General features: G+C 36.2%; 1 protein-coding gene across 15 annotated transcripts in view; it reads left to right on the top strand.

Moving 5' to 3' along the window:
• RBMS3 (RNA binding motif single stranded interacting protein 3) overlaps window positions 1–23,054 on the top strand; it is a 1,293,188-nt gene that overhangs the window by 1,230,999 nt on the left and 39,135 nt on the right. For 12 of the 15 annotated variants that reach the window (XM_019660623.1, XM_019660627.1, XM_019660622.1 and 9 more), the window contains one exon: window positions 7,149–7,196. The exons of the other annotated variants lie outside the window; for them this stretch is intronic. In XM_019660623.1, the coding sequence (XP_019516168.1) occupies window positions 7,149–7,196 (48 nt within the window). The remainder of the gene's footprint in view (window positions 1–7,148; window positions 7,197–23,054) is intronic. 15 annotated transcript variants of the gene reach the window in all.

The following is a 23,054-nucleotide window of genomic DNA, read 5'->3' as shown; positions in this document are numbered from 1 at the left end:
AAAAATCTATTCAAAGACAATGCCCCAAAACTCAAGACGGCAAATGTCTAAAACAACCTGAAATACCACAACTTTGTTAATTACCATTATAGAAAACAATGAAAAACCTCAAAGTCAATGTCTCACATGACACCAGTGGTAACAGTTTTTATTTTATTTTTTTATAAATGTTAATACAGAGAATTTTGTCATTTTTAAAGGTGTAGAAAGAATAAAATGCACTTTCTTTTGACTGAGGCAGCTTAAGTATTTTGGAAACAGCACTAGATTAGGAGTCAGGGATTCTGGATTCAAATCTTGATAGAAATCAAATCTTTGGATAAAAATCTGTGTTTCTATCTGTCCTAGGGAAAATAACATCTTCCAGCCTGAATTCCCCTCTCTGTCTAGTTGAAGTATTGAACATGATGATATATGAGGCCCCTTTGACTATGTGCCTCTATGTCTTTAAGCCTACATATCTCACAGTCACCACTTCTGTGATTCTTTACAATTATGCTGGCATCATCTCCAAATATCTACATATATCATGAACACTGGCTACATATTGGATATTTTACCTTAAAGCAATCGCTTGCTTGCCACATAGATGTGTTGAGTCAGGCTCCTTGGAATATAAGAAGTTTCTGACATCTCCACGGAGGTCTCAATAATCCGCTCTAAATAGAAGAAAGTCCTTATAATTAATGGAAAGAGTCACTTTGTTTCAATAAATAAATTTAGTTTTAACATAACTGAAGTACCTATCTCGAAGGCCTCAGTTGCTGAACCTATAAAAAGCAGTTGCTGATACTTGACTTCTCTGAAAGCTTGGGCAGGCAGGGTCAAATGATTTCTTAGGTCTTTGACCTAGGCTTTTAAAAGTCACGTCTAGGACGACATTTGACTCTACACTGTGGTACAGCTAATTTTCACCAGGGAGATAGGATTTAAAGGTAATATTTCTAGAGCTTTTAGTGATGGGTAAGGATTATTTGTAGTCATTTGGCTTACTTACTAACAAAACAGACCCGAAGAATAGGATTGGGAGGCCTAACGTTCCTCAAGTGCCCACTCTTAATTTTCCTTCATATCAGCCTTAACCTCCTTAAGGGATCATAAATTCTCAATAAGTGAAATATTACAATCTTACATCAAATGACAATCTGGAATCTGATAAGTCATAATGCAAAGCATAGCAAAAAATGCTTTATAAATCCTACTCATTTGAATCAAAAGTAAAGCCAACTGACTTGCTGAAGTTCAAATTTGCAAACAAGAAAAAATAGTAGAGCTAAGTTTAATTGAGAATATGGCTAAATCCTTTAGGGAACTGAAAGAATAAGCTAAAATACACAGAACAGATTCAGAATTATAATAGTTATTGATTCAATAACATATATTATGATTAGTATTTGAGCATTTTCAAAAAGAACACATTTATACAAGACCACAATTTTTACTCAGCTGAAAATAGCCAAATTATCAAATAATGATACATACCCCCTTTCTTTCTTAGAGAGCAAAAGTTTTAAGCATGTGGCTTATTTTTAATACTAAGTTTCCTCTAGTTTTTTTTTTTTTCATTCTTTTCTGCCTTCAAATTTGTACTAAATAATGCTTAGGTATACTAAAAGATTTGTATAAATTGATGCTTTGCAAAGGTTTAAAATTTCATAAGGTTCTAGAAAGGCAGAGAGAAACAGTATTACTGTGTTGATATATTCAATAAAATATCACTATATATGTAGTGTCCAGATTGCTATTATACTTTTGTCTTCAACTGTCACTCTTATACTTTAATACACCATTATAGATTCATTTGAGTGAGTTTTTGATTGGCATTTGGAGTGACTATCAAATTTTCCCATCTATTGCATCTTTTCAAAGTACTTTATCATTGCTGGGAAAGTAGCTTGTTGTCATGGAAAGGACAGTGAGCATGAGAATCAAACTTGAGTTCAAAGCCCTTATTAGCTATGCATGTTTAGGCAGGTTATTTAATCTTTCTGAACTTTTATTGTCTTTTTTACAAAGTAGGAAAAATACCATTTATATCCCAGGGCAGTTTCCACTGTTAGATGGAATGACACATGTGACATACCTAGGATAATGTCTGACACCTACCGTGTTTCCCTGAAAATAAGACCTAACCAGAAAATAAGCCCTAGCATGATTTTTCAGGATGCTTGTAAAGTAAGCCCTACCCCAAACGTAAGCCCCAGTTACGGTTGTCAGCCAGACATGACTATTTGAATAAATGTAGATTTTTGTACATGAATAAATGAATAAATGTAGATTGTTGGAGCAAAAATTAATATAAGAGCCAGTCTTATTTTCGGGGAAACACGGTAGTAGATGCTTATCAAATGAGCCATCCTTAACCCTTACCTCCTGTGGTGGGGATCTTGTCCACCTCACCAGAAGGGGCGTAGAAAACTATCAAGTCCACAGCACAGCTCGTTGGCCTGCTCTAGTTCATTTGGCATAGCTTGCTTCTTTCAAGTTCCCACTTCCTTAGCGTCGAACATACTCTTCCAGAGTCTTAAACCCTAAAGTCCGTAGAGGCCAGTCAAGTCACATTAATGAATAAAACTGACCGAGTTCAAGCAAAAAAAAAACCTTAGAAATATACAATCAAATGTGGTCTGTATCTACCTATGTCATATAATATACATAGACATGATATCAGAGATTATATTTTAAATTAGAGGTATTTTTAACGCAATGCTGATAACTCTGCCTGAGTGTTGGATGAACAGTAGGGAAACGTCAGGCATCTGACACCTGGGACACAACGCCTTGTCTAAGAGGGCGATCACTACTCAACCCCAGGTAGCTGTTGGTGCATAGGCACACAGAGCTGGGGTGGCCGCATCTTCCAATTTTTTAATATAAGCTAAATATTTGGATTTTAATGGGAAATTTCCCTGTATTTGAATATTGAACCCCATTTGTCCTAAAAGCTCTCAGATTGTGACTCCTGCCCAGAGTTTTCCTAGTTCTCCGCTGACCTCTCTGGCCATTGCTTCTTCTTTTCTTTCACAGGCTGCTAAGCCAGGGCTTCATTTTTTTACTTACTTCTCATTAAAACATCATTTCCTAAGCAATCTCATCCACTTTCATGGTTTTGAACTCTGCTTGCTATGCCAAAGACTCCTAAATCTGAGACCTCAATGCTAACCTCATCTTAAAATTTTAGACTGATTTACCCAATTACTTGATAACGATTACCATGTAAATCTCCCTCCGACATCTCCAAGTCAGCATGACGCAAACTAATCGTATTAGCTTCCTCTCCACTGACCCCCTTCTTATACATTCCTGCTTTTTATTTCCTCTCAAGCCAACCTCATGACCATTTGCCCAGGTAGACAAATGCTACCTCTAGGACTCAGTCTAGACTCTTTTCTTCTCTCTCACCGCCATGTATAATTACTTTTCAAGTCCCACCAATTTTGTTTCATAGCCATTTGCCGAATACATCCCTTCCTCCACATTTCTAGACACTGTGCCCTGGGCCTCCTTTGATTAATTATAATAGCCTGTTACTCCTTTTTCCTGTCTCCATTTGCTCCAATCCATTCTCCACCATGTTGCCACAGCTAGTCAATCTAAAATTATTTGAGTATGTCTCTCTCCTACCAGTAACTGTTCAGAGACTTTCAAGCATCTAAGCTCGCTAAAATTCTGCAAAACAAGGGGTGAGCAGTGACAAGTCAAGCTTAAGACAGAAACCTGAGCTCCAGAAACAGATAGGTTCCAAGGGCAGAGCAGAGAGAGATCCAGTGAATCATCCAAAGTAAGCAGTAATCAGGGCTAATGGGAAGTTGGAGCTAGATTAGAATTTTCCATTTTTAGAAGGGTGGCTTTAGGCCATAGGCCAGGTCCCACTTTCCTTTCTAAGATCCCTGGGTAAAAAATGTGCACTGAACCAAAGCCTCTTTTTTATCTTCATAAAATTATATCTATATGGTCCCCAACACCCCCAAATTTTGAAGTGGATACCATGTAGTTTAATTAAACTTTCTCTACCACTTGCCACCTCAAATGTTTATTGTTTAATCTTCAACCTATTTTAAAACTGGACAGAATCTGCAGGCCTTAAAAGAAATGAATTTTATGCAAGCAGTGTAACTTGTATTCCAAGGCTCTGCTGACCTTGAAGAATTTTCTAGCTTTTCCACTTTTGTTTATTTTTGGTCACAGGAGTCCCTCTATAGAACCAAAGCCCTGTTATCCATAATTTCTTATCACTCTATTGTAAGCTTTAGCAGACCCCTGGGGATTTTACCCTGTTATGAGAACCTCCAAATTGCATGGCAATCTTGTTTTACAAGGTTCTTATCTCCTTTCCATTTGTTCAGTTGGTGCTCACCAGTGGCTTACAATGTCACCGGAATCTGTTGAAAGAAATAAAGTTTTTGTTCTGCAGGCTCCTTATCTGCAGTTCTGTTTGTGTTCTCCAAACCACTGGTGATTTGTGACATCACTGGATTCCCATGGTGTAACCACAGCCACTCACAAAATTCAACTTGTAATTGTACTCCATTTGTTCATCATGGTTCTCTAACATTTTTCAGGCATGCCATTTTTCCTTTATTACTTTAAAATTCTGGCATTTACAGGGAAAAATTCTAAATTATTCATTTTGCTTAAAAATATATTTTCAATTATTAGGTATGAATATAAGTATTAGGACTGAGAGTGATAAAAAGCAACTCACAATGTTTAATAGACTCATGATTAGGAAATAGTATCATCAGTTCAGAAATGGTAATGAGTATATCTCTTTAAATGGTTTTTCAGGAAAATGTATCAATTAATTAAAAAATGGTCAAATACAAGACAGAAAACATAAATAAAAGGGAGTTTTATTTTTTTTAAACTTGTTTAGTCTTATTGTAAGATAAATGAACTTTGAAGTTAGTCTTATAAATAATAAACAAGAAGGCATTATGTGGAAGTCTAGTATTATAAAAGCTTATTTGAAAATACTAAGTTTTTACTCTTTAAAAATGGATTTTGAGTTCAAATAAATTAGCAACAAAATACAAAAGCCCCAATAGATAAAATACCAAAGAATGTGACTAGTTGATAAAGGAGGAAATAGAATGCAAAAAAATAAATAATAAATAATAAATAATTTAATCAAACACACACATAATTACCTATTAGATAAAGTTATAATCATAATACACATTGCTGATGAATATATAAGTAAATAAACACTTTAAATCATTGATATATGATGATAAGAATCTAAATTTGTAAAAGTGTCATTTGGATAGCAAGGTGGGCAGACAAGACACTTCAAACCAGTTCTACTGACTAACCAAGCGAGCAGTTTTAGTTTTAGAAGCTATTGTATGGAAATATTCTAGAATAACAAAAGAGTCTTTATACCTCAAAAAATGCTCAACCCACTATTCTTTAAAATGTCTAATAAAGAAGAAGAATGAAATAAATCATAAGCCATCTATAAACCAGAATGTAGAATAGCATGAAGTGAAGAGTTTCAAATAAGTAAGAAAAGGATTATTTATAATCTCAACCAAAAGAACAGGATGTAATTTGCACATGTGGAGTAGAGTATCAAATATGAGAAGATATTTATGAAATAAGGCTAGAAGAAATACAAAACAAGTGTGATGGGATTAGGGATAATTTCTATTTTAATCGCTATAATTTTCTACATTCTTCAAGTATTCAACAAGAAGCATGATTTACTTTTATTATTTATTTTTAAATGTTTTAAATTATATTTTTGGAAAAATGACTAGTGGCATGGTCTTAAAATTAACTTTTAGTTTGGTTGTTTGTAGTAATAATGTGTGATTACAGTTTTCTAAAAGGCACTAAGAATTACTACCATTATTAATAAAATATTTGGAGACCCTTTAAAAATGACTCTATTTATTCTAGTTTTGGGGATTATAATCAACTCGCTAGTTCACATACCTGTTGCGAGAAACAAAATGACTCACACCTAACTAAGGTTTATTTGCTTTTGAATCTTTGATCAGTGTTTGCTTTTGCTGGTCAAAGTGCCTCGTAATGTTGAAGTTTTAATCTGTCTTCTCATGAGAGAGTGATTAATGCTGTCTTTCTGTGGCAAGGAGATTAAATGGAGAACTTTGTGATCATCCAAATTAAATTTTCGATTAGGTGGAAAAATGAAGTTTGAGGTTTTAGTTTTTAAAATGAAATAATGATCATGTAAATAGAATAAGGGTCACACGGAACATCTATTTAACCATGTTTGGGCAGTTTATTTGAATGTGAGCAATATCTGGTCCTTTAGACAGTTCATCCCTCCAAGGGAAGTTGCGGTTAGATTAGAACTTTCCATTTTTATTTAAAAGGGGGACCTTGGGCCACAGGCCATGTCCCACTTTACTTTTTTAGATCTCTGGCTAAAGGAACTCTATTAAGCTGAAGCCACTTTTTCATTTTCAAAAGAAGCAAATATGTTTGGTCTCATAGAACCCCAAATTTTGAAATGGATGCCGTGTAGTTTAATTAACCTTTCCCTACTATTCGCCACCTACAACGTTATGACACTTTGGAAAAAGACAGCACCCATCTGTTAAATAGACCCTGCTCTATTTATCTCTGTTCACACAAGCCCAGCACACAACGCTTCTTGGCCTGAACTGACAACCACTGGAATCAGAGCTGGAGCTGAGGAATCAGAATGCATCAGCTCCCATAGTGTATGGGCGTGTGCAAATTTTTCATTTATCTCTTTTAAATTCTCCATGCTTTACTTTTATCTCCAGGACTTCGTTTCATATTATGCTCTGGACCCCTTTCAGATGGGCTGCCTTGTAGAACTTTTGTGTCAGCCAGAGAGGGTACAAATTTCACCTTGATTTCCCAAGGAAGGGACCAAAATTATGACAGACTGAGGAAGACAACAATGCTCTGGGATAGGCTATATTGTCCTAGCAGGTCACATGGGTCCTGACAACATGGAAAGTGTGGTGGTAATGGGGACCATTGTGTCAACTGTAAACAAGGGGTTATAGTGCCTTAACAGTGTGAAGGCAGGGGACTTAGGCAGCCATATGACATACCGGGGGCACTTCCAAATTTTAGAGCTAAGAGTCTATTTTATTTTCTTTTGTACTTCATTGCATTCTTTCTCATGCTCTTTTCATTCAAAGATTCAGTCCCAAGACAGGATTATGATACTCCACCAGCTGTTGTGTCAGGTAGGAAAATTCTAATTCCTTTAAGACTTGATTGGAGGGGAGAGATGGAAGTTGCCTGGTTTTCTCCAAGACTCTTTAAAGCAGTGATTCTCAACAGGACTGGGTGCAAGGAATCTGAATTCAGTTACAGAGCAAGGGGGTGGAGAGTGGGGTTGGAGTAGCATGGTTCAAAAAAGTATATTCAATATTCCAATCAGCTTCGTGTATGGAAAATAAATATGTCACTTTTGAAATACGAAGTAAGGGCTCAAAAACATTTGGTCTGTGAAGGATACACGGAAAATAGAGCCTCTGTTCTGTGTATCAGTAATTCTCCGTGTTAGGAGGGTTCATCAGAATTTTTGGGATGTTGAAGAATATACTCATGTTTATCAAAAGAGGGCACAGATTAATAAAAAAAAACATAGTTTGAGAAGCACTGCTTTAGAGACCAGGATTCTTCTGAAATCAGAAAATCATCCCATTTTGCTTGCTTAGCTCCCAGCATAGTGTCTGACCCATAGTAGGTGCTCAATATAATTGTGTGTTGAATGAATCAAAACTTCCAATTTGTTCCAAAAATGGTGTTTTGGATATTGAAAGAGAAGCTGCCAATGTTCCATCTGTACAACAAAGTGGCAGGGATTGATTGAGAATAAATTAGTGTCTCGAGGATTGTAACTAGCGGTATTTAAGTTATTTTATAACATTTAATGGTGCAGTTTATAAAAGGTGTATGTATGTGGAAAGGTAGGTTTTCATTTGAATGGCACAGATCTTCTTGTGCTTTCTTTCATCTTAACTTTGAATTTTGCTTTCTTGTAAAAGAAAAAAAAAAAAGGAAAGGGGCACAATTTTTCATTTTTGTTGCTGTTTTTTTTAACTAAATAAAATGCTGGAAGCCTGAAGAGCTTTGAACACTTTGATCCTTTGATGTGTTAGATGATGAGGATATAAAATCCAAACCAAGAGGGCATTGGAGAAAGAGACGGAGGCCAGAAATAGAATTGAAAGAGCCCATGAGGCAGTCAAGTCTGGCAACTGAATGGTGGTTTTCAAGCAGAGAACATCATGTTCTCGGCCACCTGGTTTACATGACCAGCATCTGAAGGGTAATCTTTTCCTCATGTCCCGTGGATGTGCTTAATTATGCTCATGGATGAATATGCATCTTACAAGTTCAACTGTGAAACAAGGAGTTAGGATTCAGCTGTGAAGTTGCTTTGGTCCTCTTGGAGAGCTCTATAAATTGTCAGTAATAAGTAAAAGATCACTTATCTTACCCCCAAGTGTATTACCTGTCATATCTTAACATGCCTGTTTCATTTAGGGTATGGGACACACACCCCCTGCCCAGAAAGATACTTTGTTTAATGTACATAGCCTTTACTTTGTTTAAAATGTGGTGTAAGAAGGGGCATCTACTCTTGATAGTTCACCAACATTAATAATAAGAAAAGACACAAACTGGAACTTTCCTTCGACTAGGTTTGTTGATTTCACTTTGAAGAATACATTGAAAAAGAGCAATGAAAACATCAAAAGCACTTACTAGATATCAGCCATTGGTCAGGCTGTACACATATCAATTGAGGTAGAACATCAGACTGCAAACATAGGCGAGGAATTCCCACCTAATTCCATAGACAGGTAGCACTGAAGTTCTTGAGCAGAGAAATAATTTGATCAGAGAAGTTATGCTTTAAAAAACAAAATCTGGCAGTTTGGTGTGTGCTTGAGCAACAAAAAATGTAATCATACAGAACAGTTAGAAAGCCCAGATATGACTATGATATTATTAAGAATTATATATACATATATTCAAGATCTCAAAAGTGGAATACAAAAGAAGTTACTAATGTACAAGGGACAGGAAAATGAACATTTTGGGAGATTTTATAGTTGTTTTCCTCTAATACATTTGAATTGATTGTTTGACATCTTATAAATTTACACAGACTTCTTTGATAATTTGGTCTACATCTAAATGAAAATAGACTTGCCTTCCTAAAATGTTTGTTAATTGCCTAGTGGGCACAACTTAAGAGACTTTTGAAAAATAGCATATCTTTTGCCCCACCTTTGACCAAGTCAGAAAAGTGAAGCAGGCAAAGGTGTTCTAAATTTTTTTCCCCCATATCTACCCATATTCAGTATTGGACAACTCAAATAATAGTCAATTCTTTGTCAGTGTAGGAACCCAATAAATAGTCATAATGTATCAGAACTCAAGATATCTGCTTGGTAATCTACAGAGGCATAACCCAACCTAATTTCATTCAATCAATATGTCAAACATTTATTGAACACCTTCTGAGTGTGAGGCACTTCACTCAAGTACTAAAGATATGCAAATAAATACAAAATAGACAATTGGTAAAAAAGAAAAAAATTATAGTCTAATTTAATATTGTGTTTTTTGTTGTTTGTGATGTTTAAACGTATAAAGTATGAGGAACTAAAATCTAGAATCTAAAAAGATCAGAAACCTTCAGAAATAAAATGAAGTCTGAGTTCCATTTGGGTGGAAGAGGAGGAGCTTACCAGTTGGACAAGAGTGGGAAAGGTACACGAGGCAAATGGAACAGGATCTGAAAACTCTTGGAGACAAACAGTGTGAGATGATGAGATGACAGCAAGGCATTTGTCATTCTTGGGACAAAATGTTACAATAGCAGACATTGAGGCTGGGTCGGGGTAAATATGATTGTAGGACTCTTTCCTCTTTGAGTCACATGTCACTTTGTTCTTTTATTTATAAAATAATATTTATTGGGAGCACGCTATATGGCAATCACTGTGTAGGGTGCTAAGGATGCAACTTACCTCTAAGAAGCTAGGATCCAATTAGGAAGTTAGGCACAAAAGATGATTACAACACAGTGTCATAAGTGCTTCTATATGGACAAACACACGATGTTTAAGTTTGTGAGCTCTCCAATAAGATGCCTGAGTTCAGAATCTACTTGTGTAACTTCCTGGTTATGGAGCCTTAGGAAAATTACTTAACTTCTCTGTAACTTAGATTACTTATCTGAGGAATCAATAACAATAACCTAATAAGTTGTTGTGAAAATAAGGTAGGTTAAGATATATAGCCTGCTTAAAACAGAGCTCAGCATAAAATAAGTGCTCAAATTTTGTTGGCAACAACTATACTAATCACTGTTGTTACAAGATGCTGTGACAGCACAAAGAAAAAAACACTAGCACGCAGTAGTAGAAGTCAGAGAAAGTGGAAGAAACACGTAAATGGAAACATAAGGATACATGGGAATTAACCTAGTAGAAACTAAGTTGGAGAGAAAAGTTTCAGACCAAGAAGTCAGCATATACAATAGCTCTTGGGTAGCAGGGTATGAAAAATTCAGGGAGCTACAGATGGCCCAACAGGGCAGGGATACAAAAAAAGAGATGGGAAGTAGAAAAAGTGAGCCTGGAAAAATAAGCAGGAGCAATATCATCAGATATGGTAACTTGAACTTTATCCAGGTGGCAATAAATGTACACTAAAAGGTTATCAATTTGGAGAGTGACATGATCACTGTGGATAAGGTGGAGAATGCAATGGAGAGAGACAAAACTAGGAAAGGGGGACCAGAACTCAAGAGCCCAAGCATGAAATCAAATTGGCATGTGCTCAAGTTGTGGAAATGAGATTGGAGAGTTGACAAATTTGTGACAAATTGAGAAAGTAGAATACACAGGACTTAGTAACTGTTTTGGATGTCAGGATAGAAGGAGAGAGAGTTAAAGGTAGCTAGTGCTTAAGTTCCTAGCAACTCAATGACCTGAGAAATCATTTGCTGGGATCTAAACCAGAGGAAAGAAGATTAAGTTTGGCAGGAAAGAGGCCAAGTTCAGTGCTATTCATGTAGAGTTTGAGGTGTCTATGAGGCATCCATATAGACATAATCATTAAATATCTGGATGTATATGTCTGAAGCTCAGAAAAAAGCTCTTAGCTGATGGTGGATTTTGGAATTATCATCATGGAATTAAGTCATGTCCCCCAGAGAATGTGCTTAGAGTGAAGAGAAGTTGGCAGATCCTTGAAAATAAAAACGGGCAAACAAATAAGCCTAAAATAAAGATTGGAAAAGACGACAATAGACAAAGAAGGAAAACCAAGAACATGAGGTTCCAAAAGGAGCAAAAGCAAGAGAGTATTTCAAGAGAGGCCTGTTCAGTAAGAAGCATCCTGAAAAGAAGCCATTGGATTAAGTTACAAAGAAGTATTAGTCAATTTGATGGGGCAGTTTTCAGGGGCGGGGCAAAGACAGTGAATGTCCTGTAAGGAAGTGGATGTAGCAAATGCCAGAAACTTAACAAATTTGGCTTTCAAGAGCAGTAGAAAAGATAATAATAGAAAACAAATGGAGAATGGAACTGAATGATTTACTGATTTTTTTTTAAGATGGAAAATACTTGGTCAGAAAAGAGTTCTAAACTTTAGCATTATAACTCATAAAGGGGATGACTGATAGAACAAGGTCACTGAGGAAGCCAGACACTTCTAGGAACGTGAGAGGACAGAAGGAGGGATGACATACATGCTGTAAGTTTGTAAATGTAGCAATAGGAAGTCAAAGGGCTTCCTACACAGTGAATCTTATTTGTTTCTATGTGAAGTAATAAGTGACGATTTCTGAGAGTGAATGAGAGATGGCCTGGTAAGGGACTTAAGGAGAACAGAGCTGTGGGGTAAGAAAACCAACTAGTAATATATAAAAAGCTTGAAGGGCAGCGCCGGCGGTCCATTTGAAGCTATAGACTAGGGTTTTGTTTGATACCAACCTGTGAGGATGTTTGATTTTCCTATCATGATCAGTAGCCACAAAGACGGACAGGAGGTTTAATCCAAGGCTAAGATTTTACTGAGTGGAGTGAGATAAGGGACAATGTGTGATGACAATATTGGCAAGAGAGCAACTGAGTGATGAGCTATAGTTTCCAGGATGAATTGAAAGAGAAAAAGAGGGCAGTAGGAGATGGGAGAGAGGGAAAAACAGAGAAGAATGATAGAGACTAGGGGTCTCAATGAGATGTCCAAGTGGTCTGAAGTAGGATACTGGGATTGAAGATTTTGGATAATGAACTACTACTTCACAGGAAAGTCAATGTGATGGGAGCAGGTGGCCAAAGTGGACTTGAGGTGAAGGTGACGGAGGTTAAGGAAATCAAGCAATATGAACATAAGAAACTGCTATTTAAATGGGGTATTTTTGTATGTACAGATTTGGTGGGGGGTTTTGTTTTGTTTTGGTTTGGTTTTTGGTTTTTAGCATTAATAAATTGTGAGCTTATCATCAGGACGAATGTTTCAAATATAGGGGATCACTAATGAAACATATTTCTGAAGCGTGTTACAAAGACAATGAAGATTTTTCCTCTCAAAATTGCAATAATAAAGTTCTTTCCAGAACATTTGGAATAGAGATTTAATTAAAGGCAGAAAAGTGTATCAGATCAGTGGTGTTTTTCAGTGTGTGATTTGTATATCACCCTGCTACTTAAAATTAATTGAGGAGTGCAGGGACCCAAACTTTTATTTTTACTTTAACAGTTGCATTGTTACTTTAATGTAAATTTGAATAACACAGAATAAGTTCACCAAACGCATGATTTAAGAGATACTTCACATAGGGAAAGTCTAGGATAAGTAATCAAATGGCGGACACATTTTAAAATAATAATATTAATTCAGAAAGAACAGAGCTAAGCTAACAGTGGCGATGTCCAAAAGGAAGTGGCTGAAGTTTGGGAAATAAAGAGTCTTCCACAAATTTCACTGGAGTCATCTCTCCTTGTCTAAGTCTTTGCTACACCTTATCCAGCTTGTTTTAAGAACAGAGAGGAGGTTGGAATTAGGTCTTCATTTTCATGCAAAATCAGAAGTCTAGTCTCTTATTAGTGTTTCTTTTCCATAACAATTATAACCGGTTCAAAAGATCTTATTTTAAGTAAATTTGAAAACATTTCATTAAAAACATCATTTTTTTTCTATTCCTAGTTGGATTTTATGAGGCACGCAAGAAAACTACAATAATCTGTTGTCACATTTTTATCTCAGTTGCTTTGAGTTTAATTCCCTTGAAGGACATCATCAGGAAATCAAGCAAAAGACTTTCAACAGAGCATGAAAGCCGGGCCAAAATTCATTCTCCTTTTCTAAAAACCTTAAGAATTCAGAATTTGAATCTGTGTTCAGAAAAAATACAAAATGAAATAAGCACCCAAAAAATGCATGACAGAAACCCATAGAACATTCTCTGCCATATCCTTTGTACACACCAGCTAAAACAGGTTGAAAATACTCAATGTCATCAGTACAACTTCAGGACGAGATTTCACAAAAAAAGTGTACATAAATCACAATATAGTTTCACTCAGTGTGGTTGAATATGAAGTCCCTAAGAGTCAGATTTCTAACCAGGAAATTACGCTCTAAAAATGAAGTCCAAAGTAAGGCAAAATTTACTGTTAAAATAGTATGCAGTTTTTCCATATTATTTTTGCTAGTCAATAACTTCAGTTTGCACTGGGAAGCTTCATTAATAATTTAGAATTGGTGATGCCCCACCAAAGATTTGGTTGAAGACATCTTTACACTCCGTCTTCATGTGTGGGAATTACTTTATAAAACTATCCCATAATTTGGATGGAGGGGTGATTAAGCTACTTTGAAGAACAAAAACTATTTTTCAAGCTCTAAACAACATCTGTTTTCATGGATACCATAAGTTAATTGCAAATGATTTCCATTTCTTAATTAAAAATTAGGTCCATTAGTACCTCCAATTAGCAACAATTAGCCATTAAATTGTATTTACTCTAAAAGACCTGGCACAGAGTTATAAGTGTTCCCACAAGCCATGCATGAAAATCAGCTTTATTTCTTTGCTCAAATACTGTGCACCTACTGTGATTAGAAAAATACATTTGTTTAAGTGTGCTAATTAATTCATTTTTTCTTTCAATAAATTCTAATAAGGGAGACTTTGTTCTACTCATTATCCATTCACTCCACTCATATTCACTTAGCTCCTATAATGCTACAAGAAACCAAGGCTTGATGGTATAAGAGATGCATTCCTTGCCTTCAAAGAACGTAGACTCTAACAGAGGACAAGGCTATACAAGACTGTCATAGGACATAGAATGGGACTTTGTACATATTTGTACAAGTCTTTGACAAATAGGCATATGCATGCTGTTATTGTATTCCTGCTGGCACATCTATATTCTCTATATTACAAAAATGAAGTCTTGAAGACTTTTTATGAGACCACAATTTTTATTGCTCTGTTCAAGTAATTGATAACCAAAGGGTACTTAAGCAAATAGACTGTTCTGATATATAAATATTGCTATTATTTAGCCCAGTTTATTTGAAGTGGGGAGAAGTGGAGGGGAGAGTTGGTATAAGAAGATATAAAATGCCTATGGCTATCTTCTAATCCAGCAAGTTTTTTGTTTGTTTGCTTGTTTATTTTTATTTTGTTTTGTTTTGTTTCTGTAAAGGTCCAGACAGAAAATATTTTAGGCTTTGCCAGCCGTGAGGCCTATGTCATGACTACTCCACTCTGCCTTAGAGGGTGAAGGCAGCCACAGACCATGTGTAAATTGAAAAGCATGGCTATGTTCCAATAAAGTTTTATTTATAAAAATAGGCAGCAAGCTAAATTTGGCCTGTGGCACCTCAATCTCTACCACTCCTGCTCTACTCAATTTATTTTCATGAGTATTCCAAATTAACTACTATCACTGACATTCTTTATGATAAGCATGAAATAAGTGCTTTTTCTTTAAAGTCAGGATTTTTGTGTTTTTTTTTTATTTTATGAAAGGCAGATGTAATGTCACAAAAGCAGAAGTGGGAGAGACTGAGATAAAATTGAGACTTTTCTTAGTGTTTTAGTTTGTACAGCATAAGTGACTATAGTATTGAAGTATTAAGACAGTTTAAATATATATCTATATTTTACATACTCATCATGTATTGGTTTTCTGGAATTTATTTGTATGTGCCATTAACAGGATTATTAACCAGGAAAATCAAATATATATTTTGCTTAATACCCTTTTGGCAGCCTTTAGAACTCTGTATTTTTTTTAATTTAATTTATTGGGGTGACATTGATTAGTAAAATTATATAGGTTTCAAGTGTACATTTCAATAATATATTATCTATATAGAATTCTGTACTTTTAGAAATTTAGAGAAAAGGTAAGAGATACATCCCAACAGATTTGTAGTGAAAACATATTGTACATCTTCATCACACTACCTGATATTGTTGTTGCTATTGGGGTTGATTTGGGTCCACTGGAGTTATTCTTGATCTATCAGTACAGATTATTCTGTTTCCCCTGGATAGCTGCTTCCCTAAGTACTGTTTTCTTCTTTCCACTCAGAAGTGAAGGGGAGAATTCCTGCTTTTGTCTAAAGACCAAACACTGCATAGGGGAGGCCTGGGATGACTGGAGATAGGACTGCCCTTCTGGGGCCAATTCAGGACAAAATCCCACTTGGGGATGCGCATACTCATTGCGTGGAAAGGCGGCATCCCACATTCTGTCTCTTTGTGGTAGGCTCCCTCAGTGAGTGGCAGCAATGGCTTGTCACTTAGTACTTTAGTCATCTAAATGGCAGCACCTACATCATGGCAACAGAGGAAGAGAACGTTTTCAAGACAACAGTTGATTGTAAAGGAAGCCAGTTGCCTGTGCAGGAATCAGCATGTCTGGTCCTGACAGCACATGGTTCCCTTTTTAATCAACAGCACAAAGTGGGCACTTGAGGTTCCCGTCAGATAATCCAGCCATGAAAAGATTGTGGTTCAGCACTTGCCAAAGGCTTGCTTCAGATTGCTGATGCTAGAGAGATCCTGCCTGGCAGAGCTGCTAACATTCCCCTAGACTCTATGTCAAATTAGTTTATCAGAACACAGATGACCTGAACTGTAAGATTGCATGTCCCAATAGAAATGCTTTCTCAGAGTTAAAATGTAATATTATAAACTCTTCTTTCTTAGACAGGTGATAGATGACACAAACTCATAAACAACGTTACTAGTTTTCTTGAGGACACCACAGTGAAAGTAATTGTCAATTAGTTTACCCAATGTCCCTTATATAAAGAAGCAAATGATGAATTGCTTCTTGTGTTCAGAGCCTAGGCAAGTATCTCTCTCCAGGTGAACAGATATACTTCTTTTGATTGACAATGTAAGATGTATAACTTAATCAATTTCCCTTTTGGCCTTGGTGATCAGGACAGTGGACGTCAGATGCAGTGCAGGACAAATGTTCCTGGTAGCATGTTCTCTCTAAGGGCTCTCAGCTGTTCAGCAATTTGCTGGAGTTTTGTAATTGTGCTTTTTAATATAGTGCTTAATTTTGTGAACCCTTCACAAATTCAATTTGGAAGAACTAAAGCTCTAATTCCTGTGGTTAAAAAAAAATACATGAAAAAATGCTAATGGACTCAGGGAAGTTCATGTTCTACAAAGTCTCAGTGGAAAGATAAAATGAAAGATGACTGTGGGTGTGTTGATCTGATCTTAAAATTCTCAGGCAGGCACTGTTTTTATACATGCACATACATGCAATTCTGAATAGGAGTAAGGATGGCATAATAATTGGAAATGGCTTTTAGAGTCAGGAGGGTATATGTGATTTGCGGTCGCACTATTAAATAATTATTTAACAATGCTAGCGCCTTAAATTTTCTGAAGCTGGCTGCTCCTTTCCTTACATATAGATAATAATGCATTAGCACCTCCATATGTGTACTAATATGAAGATAAATTGAGATGACAGTAAAGTACCTAGTAAGTGCCTGACTCCTAATAAACATTGATTAACTGGGGCTTCTCTCCCTCTTCATTCCCCACACTCAGGGAACTGCGTCAGGACTTTTGTAGTATCACTAACCTTACATTTGCCATGATGGATTGAGTGAACCAAAGTAGCGTTTGAAAATAATTTCCAAACCCAATGTCTACAAATAGAAGAAATACTAAGGGAGTTCATTTCATATCTCCTCTATTGGATGAACAATTATAATATTAAAAGCTAGATTAACATAATAAATACATTATAAATCTTTTTAACAACAAAAAATAATATTTACGATGCAAAGTGAAAAGGGTGACAGGATTGAACCATTATGATTTTGAGTCCTAAAACATGCGCATGAAAAGAAGCTAGAAGAGAATGCATTAAATGATTATCTGTCATGCCTTTAATTTTTTTTCTAAACTTTTCAACATGTTGCTTTGAAATTTGCATCATTTACTAAAATTTCAATAGCACAGTCTTCAAATATACACAAATTTAGGGAATATGTATGTAGCATGAAAACGTGGCTGTATTAACATGAAGATGATAATGATGATTGTGATGATGATTTTGGTGGTGGTAATAGCAGTGATGTCCTCTAAAATTTCCCCACTTTCATTCATTATATCTTAACACTAGTGCATTTAAAGCAGAATTAAAAGAAGATAATATCTTTATAAAAGTGGAATAGCATCTTTGAGTGACTTTGTAGTCTACAGTCATTCTCAATTTTATGACACTTCTTTATCCACCTGCTAGAAGGTGCATCTCCACAACCAATTGACTGCTGATTTTAATATGTTTCATATTGAAATTATATTTTAAATAATATATTCTGTTTCTTGCATGCAGCACTTGGATCAATGTGAAATCTTCCCAGTTTATTTAATATGAGACTTCTAGTCTCCTGTGATTTATGGAATTGATATAACACGTTTGAAATTGGGTCATACATAATATATTTAATTGCATATTGATACTATCTAACCTTCAAAAGTTATATATAATATAATTGTATATGTGCATATATATGTATATCCATATTTACATATATATGTGCAATAAAACATTCTGCTATTGGAGATAATTTGTTTCCTCAACTGTAGATCACAAAATATTTATTCCTACCAAAATCATGATGATATTGTTTCAAAGTCCATTGCCACCCAAGATATTGCTTATTCTTCCTTCTTTTGAATCAAATGAATAAAAACCCTAACTTTTATTCATTTTGATAATGTGAAATATATTACTAACGGAATATTATTTCTTATTAGACCAGGATGTATTTTTCTTTTTTTTTTTCCTTGTTGGAGCTACGCACTTGAGTTCACTCACTATGACTTAGCTTTGGTAAAATATTGATTGACCAGACCCGGGTACTGCATATCAAAACTGTAATCACTTCACATCAATTTTCCTTAAAAGTGGAAAGAAAACTTGAAAAAAATTTAAGCCAGCAGTGCCCTTTAATTTACGTGCAATGGACATATTTCATTTGGCAGCCAAACTACGTTGGATTCAAAGTAATGGGTTGTAGGCACCTATAAGACTTAAATTTAATTGCTTTATGTGTCTGGTGTGAGTTTAGCAGTCTGCCCAAGAGAGTTAAATCTGGGAAATCACAGGACCAGATTCGGGAAATGGGAATTTCATTCATAATTGAGCAGTTATTCTAGCAAAGCAAATATATAGAGTTGGTTAAAAAATAAAAAAAATTGTTTTGATTTTTAAGATACTTGTTCTAGAAGGTTAAAACCTACGAGCCAAAGAAGACCAGAAACCAACTATAAGTAAACAAAGTTAGGTTGCAAAAATTAGGGAGAAGTTACATCAGATGAACCATGGATCATCTAAGAAGTTTAGAGGGGATTATTTTAGGATTGGGCTTGTGCAGTGTGACTTTGGGAAGGGCTTATGGAAGTGATGGCTTAGTTTGTATTGGGTGCTATCAGGGAAGGTTGATGATTGTGTGTCTTAGCAAGTACTGTCTAGTAGATGAGAGGAACAAAGCAGAGCTAGAGTTGTCATTGGAGAAGATGTAGTCCCCACCTTAGACAGAAAAAGGAGACATTTGTCTTTAGATTTGCAGAATGTCTCTGCCTCTCTGTCTTTTATCCACTACAGTCATCAAATGTTCTTGTCTCAACATTGTCCATAATCTCTTAAAATTGTTTAATTGGGAATACTATGACCTACCTGATAGCTACCAGCCACTTAAAGATAATTTGAGAGATTCCCATGCATCCTTTTCTTACCTAAAAGGCAATTGTAATGTTGCTTGACAAAAATATAACTGAACACTGAATCGCCTTGATAAAATGTAGATACAAACATGAGATAGATCAAAATGCATTTTGTTCATCACATGCATCGAGTATATATGGGAGGTACTGTGAATACAAAGATGATTTTATATACACAAAGAATACACTTTATTCAAGGTGCTGTGCTAAGTGCTTGATGTGGATTGATTAGTTACATGTAATTCTCAAAGCCAACCAGGAAGGAAGTTTCAGGGTCCTCTACAAATGGCTTCTTTAGAAGTGTCACTGGACCCTCACTCATGTTTATGCTCCTTTGACTGTTTTAAATGTTTTGATCTACTCAAATTCCAAACTTGAGTCCTGCCACTTATGCTCACAAAATGGATACTTCCTCCTTTATGAGAAGATGGATACCATAATTGATCTCATCTCCCAACAGTGTTTTTTCTTTACTTCAAATATCTTTCTTCATTCTCCCTCTCTTCCTATCCTCCTGTATTTTGTCAAGCCGTGGCCCTGCTTTTGACAATGTTAGCCCTGCCGTCTTCTTGATTTCATCTGTCTTCACCTTTTTGATGGTCTTCCAGCATTGATTTCTCTCTATTCCACATGCATCTTCTTCAGGATGTATTTATCCATTGTTGACTTTTCCTCTGTGTAAAAAAAAAAAAAAAAGGTTGTGGATCCTTTCTAGCTTGTTTCTCAAAGTTCTGGTCTTAGAACACTTTGGTTTATTTTCCATTCTCTTCCCAGAGAAGTCACCTGCTTCCTTGATTTTAACTGTCATGTAGTTGACCTCCACATCTATATTGCTCCTTCTATCATGTTTTGAGTTCCATGCCTTTGTGTTCCTGGCAACCTCCAAGATGCCCCCCATATATCCCCACTACTCTTGACTGGCCCCATGGAAGTTCAAACTTCATATTCATAATTTAAGTCTCATTGTCTTTCCTCCCAATCCAGTTATTTTCAGCAGACTTCCCTAGGGTTCAAGCAAACTTCTATAAATAACATTTCTCTAAGCCAAGATTTTGCAAATAAAGTGTAGTTATGAGGTTAGGATTGTTACAGTCTTTGACAGTGGGTTGAAATATAGCTCTTATTTTTTGGGTGAAAACCATGTGATTTAATATTCAACTGAGCTTGGAGTAGGATAAGAAAATCTCTTATAAATTGAGGAGTCAGTTTTCTCCCAGGCAGTTGGGCTTAAAAACCTCAGAGACACTTTGGCTTACTCTACCCCATATGCAAACTTTCTTTTTTTATATAAATTTTACTTCTATAATATATTCTGAATCTGTTTTACGCATTCCATTCTCTTACCCCAGTCCAGGTTAGGTCCTTATTACCTTTCATTTTATTGTTGCAGTGTTTTCCTAGTGTCAACACCTGGCCCTTCCCTTTCTTTTTCAGCCGTCACATAAATGCCTGAATAAAACTTGACATTAACACTGTTAAACTTTCTCTGCAAGGATATAGTCTTAATATAACAATTGGGACTTCCCTTAGTAAGTAATTATCCCACCATATGATTATGGCCAGAAAGGGTACAGATGAGACCTCTGAATCTAAAGTCTCCTCTTCTAATAGCAACTCTCACGCTTGCATGCCAGCACATACCAGAAATGTTACACTACTCAAAGCTATGGGTGGCTTAAGATATTATTCTACAGCTACAACTGTAACACTGCAGAACCAATGTGCTGACTGCTCACTGGTCTCTGTGTGAAAGCAGACCTAACATTTTTCTGGGAAGCATCTTATGTTTCCTGCAGCTAACCTCCAAATACAGGGGGTTTATTTGGTGTGGAGTGGGTGCTCTTAAATTCTTTTTAGCTCCTTTGATTTGACACTATCTATCCAATGCCAAGTTCAGTTGATAGTGAAAGCAGAGGGACCCACGTGTAACCAGCAGCAAAGAAAGCTACGTTCCACGTCCTTGTCAAGACGTATAACAATTCCAAAGTCACTGCTAATCATACCTTTCAGAACCTTGGTGAGGAGAAAATAAAACTTTTTGAGGACTATTTGGATAACACACAGTATATCCCTTCTCCTTGATTACTCTAAATTTTATCCCTGGATTCATCTGAGAAAGCTGACTTACCTGGTTGACTGTGTCTCATTGACCCCCTGAAAAATAGCTTTTCTTGAAGTATGCATTGGCACAGTGCCATTCACTCACATTTGAAGGGCACCATAATAAACAGCCCTTGGAAACTTGCTTTTGTTCATTAGCGTATCTGTTCCTTTCAGACCTATGGGAGAAATGCCTCTCTTGCCTCCATACAGGGAATTAGTCTTCTATGCATCTGGTTTATTTTCTTACCTAATGGACACTGTGAATCATATAATTCATTGCTAACTAACTCTGATATATTTTAATGGCATATATTTTATTAGCCTTGCCGACTTCATCTTTCTTTGTTTCCCTTTGACTCATTTTTCAAATTTATTTGATACTACAACATTTTATGTACTTTGGAAGTTGCCTTAAACCCTTTTTGGGAGCAAGGGGAGCCATAATTAAATAAATTCTATAAATAGAGACTCCTAATGTATTTTTTTCCCCAGCCAAGAGTCACAACTCAAAGGCTTCAAGGATTAAGAAGGACTCATCAGCCTTGTGTTTGAGGCTTGCCACAGTATAACCCTCAAGCTACTCTTCCAGTTGTTTTTCCTACTGTCTCGCTCCACAGCTGTATCCTTTCATGGGTCACAATTATTTGTTGGATGTGTTTGGCTGTGATCACCTTCTTTCTTGCCTTTACTTGGGCTGATTTTCTGCCTGGAATGTTTTCCCTGTCACATCTACAGTCTCTGCTGCTCAAATCTTACCTAGCTCTAACATATGTCTCTTCCACATTTCTCTTTCTGATTTTCACAGCTAGCTGTGATGTCACTTTATTTTGAAAATTCTCAAAGTCATCTGTTAGCACCTGTTGTACTCCACCTTATAGTGTAGATACTTGTAGATTCCCCACCATCCCATTTTTTAGACTGTTGGTCCCTGAAGGTTTGGAGATCGAGGACTACAGTGTTCCTATTGTCCTTGGTGGTAACTACAGCTCAAATTTTTTATGAGAATATAATAGTCTTTAAATAGGGCTCGCACTCAATTAAAGACTTTACATTGACTTTTACTACAAATAAATGTGGAAGACAAAATGTAGAGGCAATCCTAAGCTAACCAGATTGCCTGAATTTTCTCTAGCAAAGTCTCTAGGACTTAGTTTTTCCCCCAGAAAGTTATTCTAGGTAACTGTCGTCCCTTAGTAGGATTAACATATCCTTAGCTGGACTGGTCTTGCTGAGTCAAACCTTAAACCACCCCAACTCATTCTCTCTGTAGCCACCAGAGCTATCTTTCTAAAACAAACATGGCCTCCATCAAATCTTTCCACAGCCTTCCAAACATAAACCTCAGTCCTCAGCCAATGTTACAAGGCCCTTCATAATCCTGATGCCTACTTCTCCATACTCAACTCTTACTACTTCTGTGCTCCAGACAAAACAAACTGCTTTCCCAAGTTCCCAAGATGGGCCAAGCCTCTAAGGTCTCCACATAAGTGGAAATCTGATAACTATGAGAAGGAAGTCCCTACATCTAGAATGCTTTTTCCTCTACTCTTCAAGTTGCTAATGCTGGCTTGTTTTGCAGGGACTGTCTCCTTGGAAGTGTCTCTCATCCTTCTGCCTTGACTTACAGTTGCCAGATTTTCTTATTCCCTTAGGTCCGTGAGAGAATCTTCATCATCACATTTAA

The sequence above is a fragment of the Hipposideros armiger genome, unplaced genomic scaffold, assembly GCF_001890085.2.
Source record: "Hipposideros armiger isolate ML-2016 unplaced genomic scaffold, ASM189008v1 scaffold_322, whole genome shotgun sequence".
Taxonomy (NCBI): Eukaryota; Metazoa; Chordata; class Mammalia; order Chiroptera; family Hipposideridae; genus Hipposideros; species Hipposideros armiger.
The sequence above is the reverse complement of the archived record's forward strand: the minus strand, read 5'-3'. Positions and strand labels throughout refer to the sequence as shown.